The sequence below is a fragment of the Oncorhynchus mykiss genome, chromosome 17, assembly GCF_057628025.1.
Source record: "Oncorhynchus mykiss isolate SJ-2025 chromosome 17, ASM5762802v1, whole genome shotgun sequence".
Classification (NCBI taxonomy): Eukaryota; Metazoa; Chordata; class Actinopteri; order Salmoniformes; family Salmonidae; genus Oncorhynchus; species Oncorhynchus mykiss.
In genome coordinates, this window is record NC_143038.1 from 71,085,976 (window position 1) to 71,104,120 (window position 18,145).

Here is an 18,145-nt window from a genome sequence, read left to right on the forward strand (position 1 = left end):
CTCAACCAGCTTCATGAGGTAGTCACCCGGAATGTATTTCAATTAACAGGTGTGCCTTGTTAAAAGTTCATTAGTGAAATGTATTTCCAAACTGAGCCAATCAGTTGTGCTGTGACAAGGTGAGGGGGGGGGGGGGGGGGGGTATACAGAAGATATTTTTATTTGGTAGAAGACAAAGTCCATATTATGGCAACAACAGCTCAAATAAGCAAAGAGAAACAACAGTCCATCATTATTTTAAGACATGAAGGTCAGTCAATTTGGAAAATTTCAAGAACTTTTCAAGTTTCTTCAGTGCAGTCACGAAAACCATCATCAGCATAATGATGAAACTGGCTCTCATGCGAATAGGTTAATTTGTGTTACCAGCCTCAGAAATTGCTGCCCAAATAAATTCTTCACAGAGTTCAAGTAACAGACACATCTCAACATCAACTGTTCAGAGGAGACTGTGTGAATCAGGCCTTTATGGTCAAATTGCTGCAAACAAACTACTACTAAAGGACATCAATGAGAAGAAGAGACTTGCTTGGGCCAAGAAACACGAGCAATGGACATTAGACCGGTGGAAATCCGCATGTGTGGTTCCCACCGTGAAGCATGGAGGAGGAGGTGTGATGGTGTGGGGGTGCTTGTTGGTGACACTGTCAGTGATTTATTTAGAATTCAAGGCACTCTTAACCAGCATGGCTACCACAGCATTCTGCAGCGATACGCCATCCCATCTGGTTTGCACTTAGTGATTTGTTTTTCAACAGAAAAATGACCCAACACATCTCCAGGCTGTGTAAGGGCTATTTGATCAAAAAGGAGAGTGATGTAGTGCTGCATCAGATGACCTGGCCTCCACAATCACCCGACCTCAAACCCAATTTAGTTGGTTTGGGAAGAGAGTGATAGTTTGGGATTTAGTTGGTTTGGGACCGCAGAGTGAAGGAAAAGCAGCAAACAAGTGCTCAGCATATGTGGGAATTCCTTCAAGACTGTTGGAAAAGCATTCCAGGTGAAGCTGGTTGAGAGAATGCCAAGTGTGAAAAGCTGGCAAACTATTAGAATTTTAGCAACCAGGAAATGGCGGAGCGTTTTCTGCATTGTGCAGAAACATGTTGACATGTTTTCATGAATTTGATGATATTTTGACGACACTTTCAAAACCGTGTGGGACATGATCCAGGAAGTAGGCGGGACTTTCATGCCATATTGATGTACACTATGTAGTGTATGTCTTTGGACAGTGATGCAACATTTTTACATGTGGCTCTATACTTCATTTCAGATCAATTGTTCATATTTATTTGATTTTTTTACCTTTATTTAATTAGGCAAGTCAGTTAAGAACAAATTCTTATTTTCAATGATGGCCTAGGAACAGTGGAATGTTGAACAGCCTGTTCAGGGGCAGCTCGGGGGTTTGAACTTGCAACCTTCCGTTTACTAGTCCAACGCCCCAACCACTAGGCTACCCTGCCCCATATGAGGTGACAGACAGAATGTCACCTTTTAATCGAGGGTATTTTCATATCTGATTTAAGTATTTGGACAAATGTGTACTTATAGTGTACTAAAGTAGTCAAAAGTTGAGTATTTGCTCCCATATTTCTAGCATGCAACGAGTACGTCAAGCTATACACTTCTTGGATGCAGTCATAGTTTGTTTTGGTTGGGTTTTGGGTTTTGCCCAATAGGAACTGAATGGTGATTAGAGTGATATTCCATCTAAGTGAGTAAATAAGATGTTTGTGAACAGTTCTATATCAATCCTGATAATGCCATGATTAAGAAAAATCATGAATGAATTGTGGATAATGATGAGTGAGAAAAGTTAAAAAGTTTGCTACAGCAAAGCATGCTAACCTCTCAACATTACCAATAACAAGGGAGGTTCCCATGCTAACCTCTCAACATTACCAATAACAAGGGAGGTTAGCATGCTAACCTCTCAACATTACCAATAACAAGGGAGGTTAGCATGCTAACCTCTCAACATTACCAATAACAAGGGAGGTTAGCATGCTAACCTCTCAACATTACCAATAACAATGGAGGTTAGCATGCTAACCTCTCAACATTACCAATAACAACATTACCAATTACCAATAACAATGGAGGTTAGCACGTCTTGGGGGCAAGATCTTTGACCCTCTGTAACTTTCTCACTCATCGTCTTTCATGATTCATGATTATCCATAATCATGTTAGCATTCACATTCATGTAGAAGTATTTAGAACCATCTAACACATCCAACATGTTTGGATCGTCACAAGCTTGATGTCGTCATTGTGTGCTAGGAATAATGGAACAAATACTACATTTGACGCTATAAGTGAAATTTGTCCAAAAACTTATGGCATCTTCAAATGAGGGGGACTAGATCTATAAAGTGCTTTCATTTCTAAATGGCAAATCAGACATGTATAAATAATACCCTCAAGTGAAAGATGACATTATCACCTCATACGGAACATTTGATCTCAAATCCAAAATGCTGAACTATAGAGACGATGTAGAGAGTTAGCATCACTGTCCATATAAATATGCAGGAGAGAGTAGTCAGCATTAATAAGTCCACTTCAGAAGAAGGGTGAAGAATGAGGACGTAGCCCCAAATGTACACGGCCAGTCTGTGTGCACACATTTATTACACCGCAGAGTTAGTGAGTGCCATGTGGGTTGAATCGGGGGGGGGGGGGGGGGGTTTGTTATTATTCAATTCCTTGTTGTTGTTGTTGTTGTTGTTGTTGTTGTTGTTGTTGTTGTTGTTGTTGTTGTTGTTGTTGCTGTCGATCAGGAGGTTCCGTCGCTCCAGTGTGTAGTCCACTCTTTCTTGTGGAGGACCCCTGCCTTCTGGCTCTCATGGAACTGGGGCAGGTCCTGATGAGGAATCTTCACCGCATGGTACTGAGGCACTTGGTCTTCATACTGGACCCGACGGAAGAAACCACACTGTGGGAGAGAGAAGGGGGGAGGGAAGGAGGGAGTGGGAGAGAGAAGTGGGGAGGGAAGGAGGGAGTGGGAGAGAGAAGGGGGAGGGAAGGAGGGAGTGGGAGAGAGAAGGGGGGGGGAAGGAGGGAGTGGGAGAGAGAAGTGGGGAGGGAAGGAGGGAGTGGGAGAGAGAAGGGGGAGGGAAGGAGGGAGTGGGAGAGAGAAGGGGGGAGGGAAGGAGGGAGTGGGAGAGAGAAGTGGGGAGGGAAGGAGGGAGTGGGAGAGAGAAGGGGGAGGGAAGGAGGGAGTGGGAGAGAGAAGGGGGGAGGGAAGGAGGGAGTGGGAGAGAGAAGGGGGAAGGGAAGGAGGGAGTGGGAGAGAGAAGGGGGGAGGGAAGGAGAGAGTGGGAGAGAGAAGGGGGAGGGAAGGAGGGAGTGGGAGAGAGAAGGGGGGAGGGAAGGAGAGAGTGGGAGAGAGAAGGGGGGAGGGAAGGAGAGAGTGGGAGAGAGAAGGGGGGAGGGAAGGAGAGAGTGGGAGAGAGAAGGGGGGAGGGAAGGAGGGAGTGGGAGAGAGAAGGGGGGAGGGAAGGAGAGAGTGGGAGAGATAAGTGGGGAGGGAAGGAGGGAGTAGGAGAGAGAAGGGGGGAGGGAAGGAGGGAGTGGGAGAGAGAAGGGGGGAGGGAAGGAGGGAGTGGGAGAGAGAAGGGGGAGGGAAGGAGGGAGTGGGAGAGAGAAGGGGGGAGGGAAGGAGAGAGTGGGAGAGAGAAGGGGGGAGGGAAGGAGGGAGTGGGAGAGAGAAGGGGGAGGGAAGGAGGGAGTGGGAGAGAGAAGGGGGAGGGAAGGAGGGAGTGGGAGAGAGAAGGGGGGAGGGAAGGAGGGAGTGGGAGAGAGAAGGGGGAAGGGAAGGAGGGAGTGGGAGAGAGAAGGGGGGAGGGAAGGAGAGAGTGGGAGAGAGAAGGGGGGAGGGAAGGAGGGAGTGGGAGAGAGAAGGGGGGAGGGAAGGAGAGAGTGGGAGAGAGAAGGGGGGAGGGAAGGAGAGAGTGGGAGAGAGAAGGGGGGAGGGAAGGAGAGAGTGGGAGAGAGAAGGGGGGAGGGAAGGAGGGAGTGGGAGAGAGAAGGGGGGAGGGAAGGAGAGAGTGGGAGAGATAAGTGGGGAGGGAAGGAGGGAGTAGGAGAGAGAAGGGGGGAGGGAAGGAGGGAGTGGGAGAGAGAAGGGGGGAGGGAAGGAGGGAGTGGGAGAGAGAAGGGGGAGGGAAGGAGGGAGTGGGAGAGAGAAGGGGGGAGGGAAGGAGAGAGTGGGAGAGAGAAGGGGGAGGGAAGGAGGGAGTGGGAGAGAGAAGGGGGGAGGGAAGGAGGGAGTGGGAGAGAGAAGGGGGGAGGGAAGGAGGGAGTGGGAGAGAGAAGGGGGGAGGGAAGGAGGGAGTGGGAGAGAGAAGGGGGAGGGAAGGAGGGAGTGGGAGAGAGAAGGGGGAGGGAAGGAGAGAGTGGGAGAGAGAAGGGGGGAGGGAAGGAGGGAGTGGGAGAGAGAAGGGGGGAGGGAAGGAGAGAGCGTATGAAAAAATGCACTTTGCCGATGCCGCTGAGTAACCCAAAGGAGATTTTTTTGCTTTTGATTGTGTATGTGCCACACAAACCTAAATGTTCAGATGACTTGTGAAACGTCAGTAAAACAGGTGCCACACAAACCAAAATGGTCAGATGACTTGTGAAACGTCAGTAAAACAGGTGCCACACAAACCAAAATGGTCAGATGACTTGTGAAACGTCAGTAAAACAGGTGCCACACAAACCAAAATGGTCAGATGACTTGTGAAACGTCAGTAAAACAGGTGCCACACAAACCAAAATGGTCAGATGACTTGTGAAACGTCAGTAAAACAGGTGCCACACAAACCAAAATGGTCAGATGACTTGTGAAACGTCAGTAAAACAGGTGCCACACAAACCAAAATGGTCAATTGACTTGTGAAACGTCAGTAAAACAGGTGCCACACAAACCAAAATGGTCAATTGACTTGTGAAACGTCAGTAAAACAGGTGCCACACAAACCAAAATGGTCAGATGACTTGTGAAACGTCAGTAAAACAGGTGCCACACAAACCTAAATGGTCAATTGACTTGTGAAACGTCAGTAAAACAGGTGCCACACAAACCTAAATGGTCAGATGACTTGTGAAACGTCAGTAAAACAGGTGCCACACAAACCAAAATGGTCAGATGACTTGTGAAACGTCAGTAAAACAGGTGCCACACAAACCAAAATGGTCAGATGACTTGTGAAACGTCAGTAAAACAGGTGCCACACAAACCAAAATGGTCAATTGACTTGTGAAACGTCAGTAAAACAGGTGCCACACAAACCAAAATGTTCAGATGACTTGTGAAACGTCAGAAAAACAGGTGCCACACAAGCAAAGAAAAAACACCAGTGCCTTGCAAAACATCACAATTGTGCTGCCACACGTTGTCATTTCACCTACAACCACCACACTCTTGCAGAGCCCCCCCCCCCCCCCCCCTTTGTCAGAAACACAAAAGAACAACAGAGAACACATGCTCATTCTGGCATTCTAACATTGTTATCAAGTGTGGGACCAGGTGATAATGTTAATGAATAGAACCAGAATTATTAGCAACATGAACACAACTTCCTTGTTCCAGAATGAACTAGTTTCAGGTACAGAATTTAAGGTCAAAGATCACACGGCAGGCAGAGTCACAGCACGCAGCACAACAGCTCTCTGTCCGTTAGGCACAGATCTAGGATCAGCTTACCTATCCCCCAAAACCCCTTACCTTAGCCATTAGAGGAGGCAACGCAAAACTGAAACTGGATCAGTGTCTAAGGGGAACTGCAGGGCTTGAGAGACCAGGGCATGCCAGTACGAGGCAGGCCAGGGTGCGTGGTTTTACCGCATGGGGGAGAGGGGAGGGGAAAGCAGGAACCTATTGGTCTGATGCCTGCTTCTCCACCTCAGAGGGCTGAATGTGCATGTGGGCGTGGTAGTATTCTGTCTCGTACTGGGGGTGACGCTCTGTACGCTTGAAGAACCCACACTGAGGAGAGGGTGGAAGAGAAGGAAGAGGAGAAGGAGGAGAGGGGGGAGGAGAAGGAGTTACAACAGAGATGTAGTGGAGGGAGGGAGGGAGGTGAATAAAAGTACAGAGCAAAGAGGAGAGATGGACTAGAGATGGGGAGAGGAGAGATGGAATAGAGATGAGGAGAGGAGAGATGGACTAGAGATGGGGAGAGGAGAGATGGACTAGAGATGAGGAGAGGAGAGATGGACTAGAGATGAGGAGAGGAGAGATGGACTAGAGATGAGGAGAGGAGAGATGAGGAGAGGAGAGATGGACTAGAGATGTGGAGAGGAGTGATGGAATAGAGATGAGGAGAGGAGAGATGGACTAGAGATGTGGAGAGGAGAGATGGACTAGAGATGAGGAGAGGAGAGATGAGAGATGAGGAGAGGAGAGATGGACTAGAGATGGGGAGAGGAGAGATGGACTAGAGATGAGGAGAGATGGACTAGAGATGAGGAGAGGAGAGATGAGGAGAGGATAGATGGACTAGAGCAGAGATAAATAAGGTGAGGAGAGATGGACTAGAGATGAGGAGAGGAGAGATGGACTAGAGATGTGGAGAGGAGAGATGGACTAGAGGAGAGGAGAGATGAGAGATGAGGAAAGGGGAGAAGGACTAGAGATGTAGAGAGGAGAGATGGGGAGAGGAGAGATGGACTAGAGATGAGGAGAGATGGACTAGAGATGAGGAGAGGAGAGATGAGGAGAGGAGAGATGGACTAGAGATGTAGAGAGGAGAGATGGGGAGAGGAGAGATGGACTAGAGATGAGGAGAGATGGACTAGAGATGAGGAGAGGAGAGATGGACTAGAGCAGAGATAAATAAGGTGAGGAGAGATGGACTAGAGATGGACTAGAGCAGAGATAAATAAGGTGAGGAGAGATGGACTAGAGATGAGGAGAGGAGAGATGGACTAGAGCAGAGATAAATAAGGTGAGGAGAGATGGACTAGAGATGAGGAGAGGAGAGATGAGGAGAGGAGAGATGGACTAGAGCAGAGATAAATAAGGTGAGGAGAGATGGACTAGAGATGGACTACAGCAGAGATAAATAACTGACTTATCTCAGAGAGGTGAGGAGAATAGAACAAACATCTGTCGATCACAGCTTGATACAAAATACATTATGATTGAATGATAAGAGTATAGGGTTGGATAGTCTTCTTTCACAGTATGCAGAACAGTGGGCCAGTGGCAGTATACCAGCCAGAATAATAGGGATATGCAGCAACGCACAGTAACTAATATACAGTATGATGTGTGTGGACCTTCCAGAGTATGCAGGGTCAGCACCAGTTTACCAGCCATGTGTTTATTTATGTTACCTTTATTTTACCAGGTAAGTTGAGTGAGAACCAGGGGTTGGAACCAAAATCATTTTCAAATCATTCCGATGTTCCGATGTTCCGACCAGAAGATAAAGTTCTAAACCGGTTCGAATCCCAAAGAAGTAACAGTTCATATAGGTCCTTTTAGTAGATTTTTATTTTTTACCTGTGAAATCAACATAATTTTACATTTACCTCATTCATTTAGCTGATTCATTTAGCTGATTCATTTACCTCATTCATTTACCTCATTCATTTACCTCATTCATTTACCTCATTCATTTACCTCATTCATTTACCTCATTCATTTAGCTGTTAGCTGATTCATTTACCTCATTCGTTTACCTCATTCGTTTACCTCATTCGTTTACCTCATTCGTTTACCTCATTCATTTACCTCATTTATTTAGCTGATTCATTTAGCTGATTCATTTACCTCATTCATTTAGCTCATTCATTTACCTCATTAATTTAGCTCATTAATCAATTAGCGCTGATAGAGCAGGTTGCTCTGGGGAACGTAGTTGTTTTCATGTTTGATTGGTCAGATAAGTGCAGGCACCAGATGCGGCTGAAATTTGTGGGGAGAGAGTGAGAGGGGGGGGGGGGGGGGGGGGGGGGGGTTGGACATGGAGGGGGCTTGAGTGTTGAACGTTACAGAATTAATAATAAAGATGTGAAAATAACGGTTCTGTTCCAGAGCAGGAGAGAGAACTTTTGTTCCCTTTTCGGTTTCCATTCCTCTGAAAATTACATTTTTCGGTTTCTGGTTCTGTTCCTTGAAACGTTTCCAACCCCTGCTGAGAACTCATTCTGATTTACAGCATCGACCTGGGGAATAGTTTCAAGGGAGAGGAGGAGGGAAGAAATGAGCCAATTGTAAACTGGGGATGATTAGGTGTCCATGATGGTATGAAGGCCAGATTGGGCATTTAGACAGAACACAAGGGGTTAACACCCCTACTCTTATGATAAGTGCCATGGGTTCTTTAGTGACACTCGTTTAACGTCCCATCCGAAAGACGGCACCTTACACAGGGCAATGTCCCCAATCACTGCCCTGGGGCATCCAGGATAATATAGTAACTACAGTAGGTATAGTCATATATGATGAGCAGAGCACCAGGATTATATACAGTTGTATAAAGTACTTAAGTAAAAAATGCTTTATTAAAGTACTAATTAAGTTATTTTTTGGGGGGGGAATCTGTACTTTGCGTTACTATTTACATTTTTGACAACTTTTACTTTTACTTCCCTGCATTCCTAAAGAAAATAATCTACTTTTTTACTTCATACGTTTTCCTTGACACCCAAAAGTACTAGTCTTGACACCCAAAAGTACATTTTGAATGCTTAGCAGGGACAGGAAAAAAGTTCAATTCACACACTTATCACGAGAACGTCCCTAGTCATCACTACTCTCTCTGATCTGGAGGACTCACTAAACCGAGAACGTCCCTAGTCATCCCTACTGCCTCTGATCTGGAGGACTCACTGAACAGAGAACATCCGTGGTCCTCCCTACTGCCTCTGATCTGGAGGACTCACTAAACAGAGAACATCCCTGGTCCTCCCTACTGCCTCTGATCTGGCAGACTCACTAAACAGAGAACATCCCTAGTCATCCCTACTGCCTCTGATCTGGCGGACTCACTGAACAGAGAACATCCCTGGTCATCCCTACTGCCTCTGATCTGGAGGACTCACTAAACAGAGAACACCCCTGGTCCTCCCTACTGCCTCTGATCTGGAGGACTCACTAAACAGAGAACACCCCTGGTCCTCCCTACTGCCTACTGATCTGGCGGACTAACTAAACAGAGAACATCCCTGGTCATCCCTACTGCCTCTGATCTGGCGGACTCACTGAACAGAGAACATCCCTGGTCCTCCCTACTGCCTACTGATCTGGCGGACTCACTAAACAGAGAACATCCCTGGTCATCCCTACTGCCTCTGATCTGGCGGACTCACTAAACAGAGAACATCCCTGGTCATCCCTACTGCCTCTGATCTGGCGGACTCACTGAACAGAGAACATCCCTGGTCCTCCCTACTGCCTACTGATCTGGCGGACTCACTAAACAGAGAACATCCCTGGTCATCCCTACTGCCTCTGATCTGGCGGACTCACTAAACAGAGAACATCCCTGGTCCTCCCTACTGCCTCTGATCTGGCGGACTCACTGAACAGAGAACATCCCTGGTCATCCCTACTGCCTCTGATCTGGTGGACTCACTGAACAGAGAACATCCCTGGTCCTCCCTACTGCCTCTGATCTGGCGGACTCACTGAACAGAGAACATCCCTGGTCCTCCCTACTGCCTACTGATCTGGCAGACTCACTAAACAGAGAACATCCCTGGTCCTCCCTACTGCCTACTGATCTGGCGGACTCACTAAACAGAGAACATCCCTGGTCCTCCCTACTGCCTCTGATCTGGCGGACTCACTGAACAGAGAACATCCCTGGTCCTCCCTACTGCCTACTGATCTGGCAGACTCACTAAACAGAGAACATCCCTGGTCCTCCCTACTGCCTACTGATCTGGCGGACTCACTAAACAGAGAACATCCCTGGTCCTCCCTACTGCCTCTGATCTGGAGGACTCACTAAACAGAGAACATCCCTGGTCCTCCCTACTGCCTACTGATCTGGCAGACTCACTAAACAGAGAACATCCCTGATCCTCCCTACTGCCTCTGATCTGGAGGACTCACTGAACAGAGAACATCCCTGGTCCTCCCTACTGCCTCTGATCTGGCGGACTCACTGAACAGAGAACATCCCTGGTCCTCCCTGCTGCCTCTGATCTGGCGGACTCACTGAACAGAGAACATCCCTGGTCCTCCCTACTGCCTCTGATCTGGAGGACTCACTAAACAGAGAACATCCCTGGTCCTCCCTACTGCCTACTGATCTGGCAGACTCACTAAACAGAGAACATCCCTGGTCCTCCCTACTGCCTCTGATCTGGAGGACTCACTGAACAGAGAACATCCCTGGTCCTCCCTACTGCCTCTGATCTGGAGGACTCACTAAACAGAGAACATCCCTGGTCCTCCCTACTGCCTCTGATCTGGAGGACTCACTAAACAGAGAACATCCCTGGTCCTCCCTACTGCCTCTGATCTGGAGGATTCACTGAACAGAGAACATCCCCGGTCATCCCTACTGCCTCTGATCTGGCGGACTCACTAAACAGAGAACATCCCTGGTCATCCCTACTGCCTCTGATCTGGCGGACTCACTGAACAGAGAACATCCCTGGTCCTCCCTACTGCCTACTGATCTGGCGGACTCACTAAACAGAGAACATCCCTGGTCATCCCTACTGCCTCTGATCTGGCGGACTCACTGAACAGAGAACATCCCTGGTCATCCCTACTGCCTCTGATCTGGTGGACTCACTGAACAGAGAACATCCCTGGTCCTCCCTACTGCCTCTGATCTGGCGGACTCACTGAACAGAGAACATCCCTGGTCCTCCCTACTGCCTACTGATCTGGCAGACTCACTAAACAGAGAACATCCCTGGTCCTCCCTACTGCCTACTGATCTGGCGGACTCACTAAACAGAGAACATCCCTGGTCCTCCCTACTGCCTCTGATCTGGCGGACTCACTGAACAGAGAACATCCCTGGTCCTCCCTACTGCCTACTGATCTGGCAGACTCACTAAACAGAGAACATCCCTGGTCCTCCCTACTGCCTACTGATTTGGCGGACTCACTAAACAGAGAACATCCCTGGTCCTCCCTACTGCCTCTGATCTGGCGGACTCACTGAACAGAGAACATCCCTGGTCCTCCCTACTGCCTACTGATCTGGCAGACTCACTAAACAGAGAACATCCCTGGTCCTCCCTACTGCCTACTGATTTGGCGGACTCACTAAACAGAGAACATCCCTGGTCCTCCCTACTGCCTCTGATCTGGAGGACTCACTAAACAGAGAACATCCCTGGTCCTCCCTACTGCCTCTGATCTGGAGGATTCACTGAACAGAGAACATCCCTGGTCATCCCTACTGCCTCTGATCTGGCGGACTCACTAAACAGAGAACATCCCTGGTCATCCCTACTGCCTCTGATCTGGCGGACTCACTGAACAGAGAACATCCCTGGTCCTCCCTACTGCCTACTGATCTGGCGGACTCACTAAACAGAGAACATCCCTGGTCATCCCTACTGCCTCTGATCTGGCGGACTCACTAAACAGAGAACATCCCTGGTCCTCCCTACTGCCTCTGATCTGGCGGACTCACTGAACAGAGAACATCCCTGGTCATCCCTACTGCCTCTGATCTGGTGGACTCACTGAACAGAGAACATCCCTGGTCCTCCCTACTGCCTCTGATCTGGCGGACTCACTGAACAGAGAACATCCCTGGTCCTCCCTACTGCCTACTGATCTGGCAGACTCACTAAACAGAGAACATCCCTGGTCCTCCCTACTGCCTACTGATCTGGCGGACTCACTAAACAGAGAACATCCCTGGTCCTCCCTACTGCCTCTGATCTGGCGGACTCACTGAACAGAGAACATCCCTGGTCCTCCCTACTGCCTACTGATCTGGCAGACTCACTAAACAGAGAACATCCCTGGTCCTCCCTACTGCCTACTGATTTGGCGGACTCACTAAACAGAGAACATCCCTGGTCCTCCCTTCTGCCTCTGATCTGGAGGACTCACTAAACAGAGAACATCCCTGGTCCTCCCTACTGCCTACTGATCTGGCAGACTCACTAAACAGAGAACATCCCTGGTCCTCCCTACTGCCTCTGATCTGGAGGACTCACTGAACAGAGAACATCCCTGGTCCTCCCTACTGCCTGTGATCTGGCGGACTCACTGAACAGAGAACATCCCTGGTCCTCCCTACTGCCTCTGATCTGGCGGACTCACTGAACAGAGAACATCCCTGGTCCTCCCTACTGCCTCTGATCTGGAGGACTCACTAAACAGAGAACATCCCTGGTCCTCCCTACTGCCTACTGATCTGGCAGACTCACTAAACAGAGAACATCCCTGGTCCTCCCTACTGCCTCTGATCTGGAGGACTCACTGAACAGAGAACATCCCTGGTCCTCCCTACTGCCTCTGATCTGGAGGACTCACTAAACAGAGAACATCCCTGGTCCTCCCTACTGCCTCTGATCTGGAGGACTCACTAAACAGAGAACATCCCTGGTCTTCCCTACTGTCTCTGATCTGGAGGACTCACTGAACAGAGAACATCCCTGGTCCTCCCTACTGCCTCTGATCTGGAGGACTCACTGAACAGAGAACATCCCTGGTCCTCCCTACTGCCTCTGATCTGGCGGACTCACTGAACAGAGAACATCCCTGGTCCTCCCTACTGCCTCTGATCTGGCGGACTCACTGAACAGAGAACATCCCTGGTCCTCCCTACTGCCTCTGATCTGGCGGACACACTGAACAGAGAACATCCCTGGTCCTCCCTACTGCCTCTGATCTGGAGGACTCACTGAACAGAGAACATCCCTGGTCCTCCCTACTGCCTCTGATCTGGAGGACTCACTAAACAGAGAACATCCCTGGTCCTCCCTACTGCCTCTGATCTGGAGGACTCACTACACAGAGAACATCCCTGGTCCTCCCTACTGCCTCTGATCTGGAGGACTCACTGAACAGAGAACATCCCTGGTCCTCCCTACTGCCTCTGATCTGGAGGACTCACTGAACAGAGAACATCCCTGGTCCTCCCTACTGCCTCTGATCTGGCGGACTCACTGAACAGAGAACATCCCTGGTCCTCCCTACTGCCTCTGATCTGGCGGACTCACTGAACAGAGAACATCCCTGGTCCTCCCTACTGCCTACTGATCTGGCGGACTCACTAAACAGAGAACATCCCTGGTCATCCCTACTGCCTCTGATCTGGCGGACTCACTGAACAGAGAACATCCCTGGTCATCCCTACTGCCTCTGATCTGGTGGACTCACTGAACAGAGAACATCCCTGGTCCTCCCTACTGCCTCTGATCTGGCGGACTCACTGAACAGAGAACATCCCTGGTCCTCCCTACTGCCTACTGATCTGGCAGACTCACTAAACAGAGAACATCCCTGGTCCTCCCTACTGCCTACTGATCTGGCGGACTCACTAAACAGAGAACATCCCTGGTCCTCCCTACTGCCTCTGATCTGGCGGACTCACTGAACAGAGAACATCCCTGGTCCTCCCTACTGCCTACTGATCTGGCAGACTCACTAAACAGAGAACATCCCTGGTCCTCCCTACTGCCTACTGATTTGGCGGACTCACTAAACAGAGAACATCCCTGGTCCTCCCTACTGCCTCTGATCTGGAGGACTCACTAAACAGAGAACATCCCTGGTCCTCCCTACTGCCTCTGATCTGGAGGATTCACTGAACAGAGAACATCCCTGGTCATCCCTACTGCCTCTGATCTGGCGGACTCACTAAACAGAGAACATCCCTGGTCATCCCTACTGCCTCTGATCTGGCGGACTCACTGAACAGAGAACATCCCTGGTCCTCCCTACTGCCTACTGATCTGGCGGACTCACTAAACAGAGAACATCCCTGGTCATCCCTACTGCCTCTGATCTGGCGGACTCACTAAACAGAGAACATCCCTGGTCCTCCCTACTGCCTCTGATCTGGCGGACTCACTGAACAGAGAACATCCCTGGTCATCCCTACTGCCTCTGATCTGGTGGACTCACTGAACAGAGAACATCCCTGGTCCTCCCTACTGCCTCTGATCTGGCGGACTCACTGAACAGAGAACATCCCTGGTCCTCCCTACTGCCTACTGATCTGGCGGACTCACTAAACAGAGAACATCCCTGGTCCTCCCTACTGCCTACTGATCTGGCGGACTCACTAAACAGAGAACATCCCTGGTCCTCCCTACTGCCTCTGATCTGGCGGACTCACTGAACAGAGAACATCCCTGGTCCTCCCTACTGCCTACTGATCTGGCAGACTCACTAAACAGAGAACATCCCTGGTCCTCCCTACTGCCTACTGATTTGGCGGACTCACTAAACAGAGAACATCCCTGGTCCTCCCTTCTGCCTCTGATCTGGAGGACTCACTAAACAGAGAACATCCCTGGTCCTCCCTACTGCCTACTGATCTGGCAGACTCACTAAACAGAGAACATCCCTGGTCCTCCCTACTGCCTCTGATCTGGAGGACTCACTGAACAGAGAACATCCCTGGTCCTCCCTACTGCCTCTGATCTGGCGGACTCACTGAACAGAGAACATCCCTGGTCCTCCCTACTGCCTCTGATCTGGCGGACTCACTGAACAGAGAACATCCCTGGTCCTCCCTACTGCCTCTGATCTGGAGGACTCACTAAACAGAGAACATCCCTGGTCCTCCCTACTGCCTACTGATCTGGCAGACTCACTAAACAGAGAACATCCCTGGTCCTCCCTACTGCCTCTGATCTGGAGGACTCACTGAACAGAGAACATCCCTGGTCCTCCCTACTGCCTCTGATCTGGAGGACTCACTAAACAGAGAACATCCCTGGTCCTCCCTACTGCCTCTGATCTGGAGGACTCACTAAACAGAGAACATCCCTGGTCTTCCCTACTGCCTCTGATCTGGAGGACTCACTGAACAGAGAACATCCCTGGTCCTCCCTACTGCCTCTGATCTGGAGGACTCACTGAACAGAGAACATCCCTGGTCCTCCCTACTGCCTCTGATCTGGCGGACTCACTGAACAGAGAACATCCCTGGTCCTCCCTACTGCCTCTGATCTGGCGGACTCACTGAACAGAGAACATCCCTGGTCCACCCTACTGCCTCTGATCTGGCGGACACACTGAACAGAGAACATCCCTGGTCCTCCCTACTGCCTCTGATCTGGAGGACTCACTGAACAGAGAACATCCCTGGTCCTCCCTACTGCCTCTGATCTGGAGGACTCACTAAACAGAGAACATCCCTGGTCCTCCCTACTGCCTCTGATCTGGAGGACTCACTACACAGAGAACATCCCTGGTCCTCCCTACTGCCTCTGATCTGGAGGACTCACTGAACAGAGAACATCCCTGGTCCTCCCTACTGCCTCTGATCTGGAGGACTCACTGAACAGAGAACATCCCTGGTCCTCCCTACTGCCTCTGATCTGGCGGACTCACTGAACAGAGAACATCCCTGGTCCTCCCTACTGCCTCTGATCTGGCGGACTTACTGAACAGAGAACATCCCTGGTCCTCCCTACTGCCTCTGATCTGGCGGACACACTGAACAGAGAACATCCCTGGTCCTCCCTACTGCCTCTGATCTGGCAGACTCACTGAACAGAGAACATCCCTGGTCCTCCCTACTGCCTCTGATCTGGAGGACTCACTAAACAGAGAACATCCCTGGTCCTCCCTACTGCCTCTGATCTGGCGGACTCACTGAACAGAGAACATCCCTGGTCCTCCCTACTGCCTCTGATCTGGAGGACTCACTGAACAGAGAACATCCCTGCTCCTCCCTACTGCCTCTGATCTGGAGGACTCACTGAACAGAGAACATCCCTGCTCCTCCCTACTGCCTCTGATCTGGAGGACTCACTGAACAGAGAACATCCCTGCTCCTCCCTACTGCCTCTGATCTGGAGGACTCACTGAACAGAGAACATCCCTGCTCCTCCCTACTGCCTCTGATCTGGCGGACTCACTGAACAGAGAACATCCCTGGTCCTCCCTACTGCCTACTGATCTGGCGGACTCACTAAACAGAGAACATCCCTGGTCCTCCCTACTGCCTCTGATCTGGAGGACTCACTAAACAGAGAACATCCCTGGTCCTCCCTACTGCCTCTGATCTGGAGGACTCACTGAACAGAGAACATCCCTGCTCCTCCCTACTGCCTCTGATCTGGAGGACTCACTGAACAGAGAACATCCCTGGTCCTCCCTACTGCCTCTGATCTGGAGGACTCACTGAACAGAGAACATCCCTGCTCCTCCCTACTGCCTCTGATCTGGAGGACTCACTGAACAGAGAACATCCCTGGTCATCCCTACTGCCTCTGATCTGGAGGACTCACTGAACAGAGAACATCCCTGGTCATCCCTACTGCCTCTGATCTGGAGGACTCACTGAACAGAGAACATCCCTGGTCCTCCCTACTGCCTCTGATCTGGAGGACTCACTGAACAGAGAACATCCCTGGTCATCCCTACTGCCTCTGATCTGGAGGACTCACTGAACAGAGAACATCCCTGGTTCTCCCTACTGCCTCTGATCTGGAGGACTCACTGAACAGAGAACATCCCTGGTCCTCCCTACTGCCTCTGATCTGGCGGACTCACTAAACAGAGAACATCCCTGGTCCTCCCTACTGCCTCTGATCTGGAGGACTCACTAAACAGAGAACATCCCTGGTCCTCCCTACTGCCTCTGATCTGGAGGACTCACTGAACAGAGAACATCCCTGGTCCTCCCTACTGCCTCTGATCTGGCGGACTCACTGAACAGAGAACATCCCTGGTCCTCCCTGCTGCCTACTGATCTGGCGGACTCACTAAACAGAGAACATCCCTGGTCCTCCCTACTGCCTCTGATCTGGAGGACTCACTAAACAGAGAACATCCCTGGTCCTCCCTGCTGCCTACTGATCTGGAGGACTCACTGAACAGAGAACATCCCTGGTCCTCCCTGCTGCCTCTGATCTGGAGGACTCACTGAACAGAGAACATCCCTGGTCCTCCCTACTGCCTCTGATCTGGCGGACTCACTAAACAGAGAACATCCCTGGTCCTCCCTACTGCCTCTGATCTGGAGGACTCACTAAACAGAGAACATCCCTGGTCCTCCCTACTGCCTCTGATCTGGAGGACTCACTGAACAGAGAACATCCCTGGTCCTCCCTACTGCCTCTGATCTGGCGGACTCACCGAACAGAGAACATCCCTGGTCCTCCCTACTGCCTCTGATCTGGCGGACTCACTGAACAGAGAACATGCCTGGTCCACCCTACTGCCTCTGATCTGGAGGACTCACTGAACAGAGAACATCCCTGCTCCTCCCTACTGCCTCTGATCTGGAGGACTCACTGAACAGAGAACATCCCTGGTCCTCCCTACTGCCACTGATCTGGAGGACTCACTAAACAGAGAACATCCCTGCTCCTCCCTACTGCCTCTGATCTGGAGGACTCACTGAACAGAGAACATCCCTGGTCCTCCCTACTGCCTCTGATCTGGAGGACTCACTGAACAGAGAACATCCCTGGTCCTCCCTACTGCCTCTGATCTGGCGGACTCACTGAACAGAGAACATCCCTGGTCCTCCCTACTGCCTCTGATCTGGCGGACTCACTGAACAGAGAACATCCCTGGTCCTCCCTACTGCCTCTGATCTGGAGGACTCACTAAACAGAGAACATCCCTGGTCCTCCCTACTGCCTACTGATCTGGCAGACTCACTAAACAGAGAACATCCCTGGTCCTCCCTACTGCCTCTGGTCTGGAGGACTCACTGAACAGAGAACATCCCTGGTCCTCCCTACTGCCTCTGATCTGGAGGACTCACTAAACAGAGAACATCCCTGGTCCTCCCTACTGCCTCTGATCTGGAGGACTCACTAAACAGAGAACATCCCTGGTCTTCCCTACTGCCTCTGATCTGGAGGACTCACTGAACAGAGAACATCCCTGGTCCTCCCTACTGCCTCTGATCTGGAGGACTCACTGAACAGAGAACATCCCTGGTCCTCCCTACTGCCTCTGATCTGGCGGACTCACTGAACAGAGAACATCCCTGGTCCTCCCTACTGCCTCTGATCTGGCGGACTC

The 18,145-nt window shown here is 50.4% G+C and overlaps 1 protein-coding gene across 4 annotated transcripts in view; it reads right to left on the reverse strand.

Annotated features, from left to right (window-relative positions):
* Positions 1-1,290: 1,290 nt before the first annotated feature.
* itga7 (integrin subunit alpha 7) overlaps positions 1,291-18,145 on the reverse strand; it is a 128,169-nt gene continuing 111,314 nt past the window's right edge. For 2 of the 4 annotated variants that reach the window (XM_036950906.2, XM_090206479.1), the window contains one exon: positions 2,611-2,944. In XM_036950906.2, coding sequence (XP_036806801.2) covers positions 2,786-2,944 — 159 coding nt within the window. In that variant the 3' untranslated portion in view covers positions 2,611-2,785. Of the gene's footprint in view, positions 2,945-5,836; positions 5,981-18,145 lie in introns of all 4 variants that reach the window. The other 2 variants (XM_090206478.1, XM_036950907.2) reach the window with 2 other exon arrangements.